Source organism: Diadema antillarum, unplaced genomic scaffold (assembly GCF_040938485.1).
Source record: "Diadema antillarum isolate AM-2024a unplaced genomic scaffold, OU_Dant_1.0 seq00001238_RagTag, whole genome shotgun sequence".
NCBI lineage: Eukaryota > Metazoa > Echinodermata > Echinoidea > Diadematoida > Diadematidae > Diadema > Diadema antillarum.
In genome coordinates this window covers 138,144-146,478 of record NW_027272025.1, presented here as the reverse complement: position 1 = coordinate 146,478, position 8,335 = coordinate 138,144, and the positions used below count along the sequence as shown (strand labels likewise).

The 8,335-nt window shown below is 41.0% G+C and overlaps 2 protein-coding genes across 2 annotated transcripts; both read right to left on the bottom strand.

Moving 5' to 3' along the window:
* Nucleotides 1-2,764: 2,764 nt before the first annotated feature.
* Nucleotides 2,765-3,772, bottom strand: LOC139745176 (octopamine receptor beta-2R-like). The gene has a single exon (XM_071655585.1). The coding sequence runs from the start codon at nt 3,770-3,772 to the stop codon at nt 2,765-2,767; it is 1,008 nt and encodes a 335-aa protein (XP_071511686.1).
* A 3,233-nt stretch (nt 3,773-7,005) lies between these two features.
* On the bottom strand, nt 7,006-7,686 carry LOC139745175 (heparan sulfate glucosamine 3-O-sulfotransferase 1-like). Its single transcript, XM_071655584.1, has one exon. It carries the CDS (start codon nt 7,684-7,686, stop codon nt 7,006-7,008), a length of 681 nt encoding a protein of 226 aa, XP_071511685.1.
* Nucleotides 7,687-8,335: the final 649 nt, after the last annotated feature.

Genomic DNA, 8,335 nt, shown 5'->3' with positions numbered 1-8,335 from the left:
AGACGTATAAATGATTTGCCCAGTTTCATTAAAGAATGTAAGGTATGCTGACGATGCATGTCCTCAATGACGACTTGAAACGCATGTCACAGTAGCTGAAAGTAAACTCACTTGCTCTGAATGTGAATGATTTAGTGCAAAGAGATGCTTATAGACTCGTTTTGCTTGGGTTCCCCATTTTTTTCTTATATGCTAAGGTCAATTTCAGCCACAACTGAGGGCTTCATAAACCATTAACCCATGGTATATCGTTGACATAAGTTTGTACAGGTACGAACAGGTATAGCAGGTGATACTAGAAAGAGAATTAGGGACTACGTATACTTACAGGCCTTGAGAGTTGTTGTTGTTGATGAATGTGGAGGTTCCCTCGGTTACTTGCTGTAAAATACTTAGAGACTTATCTTGACCAACATCTCGATTGGGGCCATCAAGGTAGATAGTGTGATAAGAGCACTCTGAATAGTTCATATCACAGAATATGATTCTGTATAACTTAGGAATGCTTTTGAATTCTATAAATCCATTATTCAAAATAAATTTGACTTTTGTAGTGTGTTCTGGGAAGCTACAAATCTTTCAGAATGAAGCCTTGAAAACTGTTATTTTGTTTGAACCAAGGTATAATAATACTCGTCTGCAATCTAGGATTGTTAGCCATAAGATGTACTTTGAAAAATGAAAAGATAAAAACATAAAAACATTAATAGCATGCTATGTATAAAAATTCGAATGGAATGCTTAGGGAATATCTATTACAAAATTTTGAAGAATCAATAACGAATTATGTATTTAGAAGAAGTATCATTGTGTGTGTGTGTGTGTGTGTGTGTGTGTGTGTGTGTAAGGTTAAAAAAGAATTTGGAAAAAGAACTCTCTCTTTTAGAGGCGTCCAGAGTATGAATCAGTTAGCTATTTAACGATTTGAAATGTTAGCTTTCCTTTTTTTCCAGATGCAAACGAGATCTTGTTATTTCTATGCTAGTTTAAACCACTTACCCTAAATTAGTTGCATTTTTTTTTCTATCTTATCTATCATGTCTGTGGCTTGAGTTATGTCTTTTACTCTGCTGTTATTTTTATGCTGTTCACGGACTTGCAGAAGAACAGCTTTGCAGGAGCAAATTGCCATGATTAAATAAAATAAAATGAAACTAAAACTGTAAACACACTGAGAAGAGAGCCCAGTGTGAAAATGTGTTGCGTCATTTGGTGTTGTTTACTAACCACAATGGCAATACAAAGGTCCGTTAACAAAAATTTTGCCTGATCTACCGGATTTAAGGCCTCCGCACACCGAGCATCCGTAACGGCAACAGTTCGGTTTTTGCTATGGCGCGCCAAAAGGAACCAAGTCTGGTTCAAGTTCAAGTTAATGTTCAAGTTTATTTTCCATTCAACATAAAGACAACAAACAACTCATACAATGAAAATAACTAAAATGGAAATACCAATATAACAATATGTACTGGCTTTAAGACGGAAAGAGAAATACACACACATACGCAAAAAGAACAGCAACAAGAACAAAACCGATGCATAAATTCATGTGAATGGGGGGGGGGGGGGGGGGGGTCAACAGGGAAGAGCAGTAAGCCTTGTGAATCCCTGACCCCAAGAAAACTATATTGTACATAATATCGGGAGGCATAGAAAAGTAGAGAGCTAAGAGAGAGAGAGAGAAGGACAGAATAAAAGAACAAATCAAAAGACATATCTAAGTGCAATTAAAATAATCACTACAATTGTGTGGATATGAATTCAAAAGTAAAAATATAATTTTCCTTTCAAACTATTCAATGACCATTTCATTTTCAAATCAAACGGTACTTCGTTCCATATTAATGGACCTTTAAAAAATGTATTCTTAGACATATTTGTTCTAACATAACGTAAATAATAATCATCAGCATGACCGGTGTTACAATCATGAACATTACTATTCAATAACAAATTGGAAGAGATATTAGAGGGAAATAAACTTTTTGAACACATATACTAAGATATCGCAAGATTATATCTATTGATTTCATATACATTTAAAGGCGTCAAATTGATTTTAAAAAAAGAGGTATCTTGGTACAAAACCACCAAAAATTGACTCTTATGTCAAAATGAAGAACAGAAAAATCATCAATAAAACCCCCGGACAATCAGGGGTCATCCCATGAAACCGCCACCCACGAGTCATACGGTCCACCAGATCGACATCAAAAATAGGTTCATGAGTCATACACCCCACGAGTTATACGGCTCACAAGCCATACAGCCCATGAGTTCGACACTACGCAGAAAAGGCTCGCGAGACCGACACTACGTAATGAAAGCCCACAAGACCGACTCTACGCGAAAAAAAAAAGGCTCACGAGACCGACAGTACGCAAATCTGGTCATATCCCGCACTTCGATTGTGACAGCATATGTCAGAGGTTTGTTTGTTTTTTGATAAAACAAATAATGAATGGTCTTCACTGCAATGGAACAACTTTCGACTTTGATACAAATAGTGAGGTTCTCTATTGATACTGCAAAGGCGAGTTAAACATATCATCTTCTCTTTTCCCTCGTGCTATAAATCTAGTGCCTTTTCGCTTCGCAAATCTTTAATAACTAGTTTGTACACTATACAGCGTAACAATTACTAGTTTAGTTTTGGATAACTACGCCGTTCCACAAGTGTTATTTCATGGCTTTACTAAGCTTGTCTGGCTTCGAGCTTCGGGGATGGGAAGAAGGCCCACTGTTTACCTGGAGTTAAACAAAATCACACGTGAATTTTAGTGCGGACGAATAAATGTCTGCTGGTGGATTTGAATTTAGCGAAGGCGTTCCGATACGTGCTGTCTTTGACGCAGTATATAAACGGGTTTATCAGGGAGCCGAGGCTAATCGTTACCGTCACCACGTCTATGGCAACAAGGTTCTGCAAGGGGCTGAACTGCATCGTCGCTTTCAAAAGAAAGCGAATGGCGGTAGGAAACCAACAGCCGCAGAAGACGCAAACCATGGAGGTAATTACGCGGATCGCTTTGACTTGTCGCATGCTCTCTGGGATGACAGGTTTCTTGCCGTTTGCAGCAACTGCATTCTTCTGCCTCACCTCACGTCGAGACTGCTTCATGGCAATGCGAAGGATGCGTAGGTTACAGACACAGAGTAAGACGCCAAGGATTAAAATGGCCAAGCCGGATACGATGTAAAACTGTACACTGAAAGTCTTCGTGAAGCGCCATACGGAGCAAAGTTGAAGGTCCGCATCTCCGCTTTCGACAGAGCCGACATTTAAGACCGCGACGACGCCGTAGATGATTCCGGCCAGCCAAGAGCAGGCGATCCCAACGACCTTCATCCTTTGAGTCACCACGGTCATGTACTTCAACGGTTTCGTGATGGCGAAGTGGCGGTCGGCCGTGATTGTTATGAGATGCGACAAGGACACGCCGGAGAATATGTAGGATGAAAGAAACAAGAGGCGGGAATTGGCGAAGGAGCAGGTTAAGGGGCTCAGTACTACGAGGAAGTACAGAGATGAGGGCACGCCGACCAGACCGTTCACGAGATCAGAGAGGGCGAGGCTATTGAGATAGTAGTAGTTCGGATGGCGAAGTTTTGACTCGCTCAGAACCAGCAGCAAAACAAGAGTATTGCTGACGACTGTCAAGCAAATAATTGGAATAATGACAGAGAGCATGACATGTCGGTGCATAATGTAGTAGCTATCGTATAGAGAGAAGTTGGACATCGACGCCTGTGATGGTTCAAGAAGAGACATTTTTCTGGCACTTTCTGCTGTTCAGTCTACCGTAGCACTGCTAGTCACTCAATCGCGGCGGTAGCACCTTGAACAATGAAAAGCACACGACCGAGACGTTCCATGCAAAGACGATCGCCTTTTTATGTCACCGGGGAACCCGAGGTTGTATCTTATCATGAAACACTCAGGGAAGAATTCTGTGTGATGATATTATTGATTGTGGTTTTTCAAGACAGAAGACGATACACTTTCATCAAGAAGATATTGAAACCTTGACCCAGACGAAGTTCAGCCTCGCTATAAAAGACGTAATTGTGAACGACCGTCAGACATGATATTATGCGTGATAGGAATGGTGATAGTGAACTTCGCGTATCGGTGTATCCACGGCAACTGCTACATACAGAGAAGAATTGATATAACCACCGAATGGTGACAAGTCATTTTCTGTCATTCGATGTCAACTGCCAAGCTAATAAACTAATCACGATGGCAACATGTCGAACAAAATTATGAGACTAAATTAACAAGGACCGCCACGCATCGTCGATTGTAAGTGTAGAGAAGGGTGTCAAAACGCCAATTTTACTACGGGGGAGGGTATATATAGGAGGGGGAGGGGGAATGTAGTATTTTCCTTATACCCAATGTACATGTGTGTGTGTTTGTGTGTGTGTGTGTATACCTATATTATATATATATATATATATATATATATATATATATATATATGCGTGTCTGTGTGTCTGTGTGTGTCTGTATGTGAATGTTTGCTTGCAATGAGTGCCACCCTGTCCCCCCCCCCCCCCCCCCCCGTTCTGCTTCTAATGATTAATGAAGCTAGCACAATCAACACTCTTGTACATTGTATCCACAAATTTTCTAATAGCTTCTCGGCGATTGCTGAGCAGGTAATACCCTCTAACCACATGGAGCTTAAAGACCTGAGGCAATGTAAATGCACGTTGACTTGTGTGTATTCATGATACCCCCAACATCACATACTCTGTATAAATGAATAGCTGGACGCGCGCCATATTATACTTGTTCTATTTTTTCTTCAGATTACTTGGGCACGTTAACAAAAAACAACTTCCAAAACAAGATTCTGCCAATGACATCATCCATTCTGTCAATCTGTAAGTCAGGTACTTTTGATTGTGTATTCATGATCAACAAAATAGGACACTGAAGGGAATGGTCAGTTTAGGGGAAGGTGCATTCTAATGTGTTTTGTTAATCACATTATTAGTGCTTTTAGCAGTTATTAGCAGATGATGTCGTTGACAGAATCTTGATTTGGAAAGTCTTTTTTCGTGGGCGTATCTTAGTAATTAAAATTTTGAAGAAAAATGCAAAGTAGAAAAATAATCATAAAACATAATATAACACATATTTTTAGATTTTTTTTTTGTCAGAGAAGTGATGATCATGGCATTATATCTCAATACAAGTCAACATATATTTGCATTGCATAGTCCCTTTAATGTCATGATTCGTGACATCCAGGCTCAGAGACAATTTGCCTTAATTGCATACTATGTACTCATCACTCATGATGTGGCTACTGATGGCTACCTGTCGGCCAAACTCACTTCTAATTTGAAGTTGATTCTTTGACATTTCTCAGTGTACAGATGCGATCATTATTCATCATGTACACTGCGATATTGGAAGCGTGGATTTGAAGCATGCATTAATTACACCAGTATCTTGAATAAATACGCAGTATACCCGCTGCTACAAGTGACCAGGACCAACTGGCTGAAGCTCAGTAGTCTAGTGGATATGACGTCCTTGTACGTATCAGGGGATGATCGTTGGTTCAAGTCTGACCCGAGTATAATTTCTATGATTTTTATCATGGCTACCAACACCGAATGATGTGTTTTTGATTTACGACCATGTAGGGCAATTTGTCAGTCAGTCGCAATAGAAACAACAAATCACATACTAATAATATGACGAAACATAGAAATAAAAAGAATAACTTCCGCAATATATGCTCATTGAATGCAGAGCGCAATGTTATGATAGAGGAAGACATAAGGCAGGTTTATTCTGTCACATTGATTCATCAGGGATAAATACATTTGTATGCTTCATGATGGCCACCATTTTACTCAGGTGTACAATGCATAATATTTCCATTATTCCAGTTGAATAAAGACAGGAGAACACATTTGATTCAGTGCAGTCATTAACATTTCATTCTGAAGTGGCATAAAATTGAAATAAAAAGCATGGATATAGGCTATAGAAATTTCTCTAAAACACTTACTTTTTTGGCGGAAGAATATTTCTAAAAAGCGGATGAAGTAAATGTGAATAAGTGTTGCGGCATCTTGTTACTGTACTTATAATGTAGTGAATCCTCGTAAGACCATGTGCAGAAAACTCAAATCCTTTCAAGGTGAGAGGTAATCATGGAAAACACCAATCTTGACGATATGGGACTTAGGATACCCACGTTATTTGCATTCTGCATTTGAAAATAGGGAAAAAATCTTCGAGGTGGGATTCCATCAAATTGGCTCTCTTCAACTGTATGAATGGAAAGGGTAACCACACAATTTTGAATTTTGTATGTGTGTGTGTGCTCGCGCGCGATAGAAAGAAACTGAATATACTTTCCCTTGTGTACATCCAACGCGGACAATGTGAAGTTATTTCAATCGATTGACAAATATGAAGTTAGAAGCAAACCCTGAAGACTGTAAGACTATTTCACAATGTAAAGCTATTGTCATGTGCATGTCAAGATGTGGTCTGGAACCTCTTGCATGAAAAGATGTGCTTTAAATCGAACGCAAACACCAAACATAAAACTTTCAACAAAACACGATTTAGCATTTTGGACTTGATTTGAGTTGGTCAAGTTTTATTTCCAGCATAAATTATATTTGACGTAAAAAGTCTGTAAGATGACTACAATCTTGTAGTGTAAAGTGTCGGATGCTCAAAGGACATTTGAATGGTTATAACTTATCCCTCTTCTGTCATAAAGTCGCTCGAAATCATCACTGGTTTGCTTTTACAAGACTGAGTGTCAGAACGTCTTTGTTAAAACATCTTTAATTTCGCCAAATTAAAACAGGACATTACATTTCAAAGTGTCGCGCCACGCACACCATAAGGAAGGCTATGCGGATATGATGTTACGTTTTTCTTTTTCCGGCATAATTATGTAGGCAATTTCATACTCATCTTTAACCAACTGATGACCGTTCTAGTGCAGGGCGAATTTTTTATCATTTCCAGTCAAACGTTCTTCCTATTTGTTCAAACAACTTTTCATTGTGAGGCCTGAAAAATTCACGTAGTCTTTGCTCAACGCGTTTTCCGATCACTGGGTGTGTCCTTCCCTTCCCGTCGCCCAGACATGTTTGTTTGGGCTTATAGCCCCGTCTGCAGAAGAAACCTTTCGATTCATCAAAATAAATGTGGGAACCGTCAAAGAATTTGGGCAGTTGAAGAAAAGATTCGAGCTCTTTGAGTATCGGCAGAGGGTCGGCCTGAAATTGGTCGCCGTCGATGACGAAGAATCGTTCCCGCGGGAATACGCTCAGCCATCTAGTGAACGTCTGGTGGTATATGCCACCAGTTAGTATGCAGTTGTAATCCATAAGAGCACCATTTGGTCGCACCACAGTCGTTTCAAACGTGTTATTGATAAAACAAAGGCTACGTTGACCAGGCTTCAAGGGACGGTCCACAAAGTGTTCCGGATTCTTTATTTTGACCTTCAGGTGTACGTAATGTGACAAAGCGCGTACGACGGGATCTCGCACCACGAGAATGAATTTTGTGCTGTCCGGCATCATTCGCTGAATGTCCCTCTGAATAGTGGAGCTCGTGAAGTAGTTTGGGGTCTTCTCCATAGTGAGCTGGTATTTTGACGACACGGGCATACGGTTCCGGTACCAGTCCATTCCTTTGTACATGTGCTTAGTCCAGAAATAAACCTCGAAGGGGTATGCATGGACGAGGTTCGGATGCGTAGACAGAAGAAACGACACCGCTGCAGTGCCGCACTTTTCAACACCGATCCCGATGACTTGCGGGAGTCGCCGTTTACAGTCTAATTTCATCCTTGCAGTGTCGTTCGGTCTCTGGTTGCTAGGACACTCGACCACGCCCGAAGGAGGTACCGTTAGGTTGGGCTGTATGGGCGGGTTGTCGCGTATTGCTCGCGCCCCTTCCTCTCTGACCTCCATTAGTCTGCGTTCGCGTTTCGTCGGGACGGTCTTCGGTACGCTCGGCCTCGACGGAGATTTCGGTGCCATCTCGGTGCGCGAATTAGGCGGTGAATTTGACTGTGACTTTGGTGGTGACTGAAGTGGTGACGTTGGTTTCGATGCCACGCCCCCATCGCTACGGATAGGATGACTCGCTGAAGATGACTGAGAAGATACCACTTTGGCAAGTGACGGTGCTGGGCCCGTGTTCTGCATGCGTGGTAGAGGTGCTCCTATCACCTGCTGGGACCGGCTAGTGTCATGGAAGAGTAGACTGATTACAATGAGGGTAACCGAAGAACCAAACAGCGCCGCTAAGACAAAATTCTTCACTCGCTCGTTG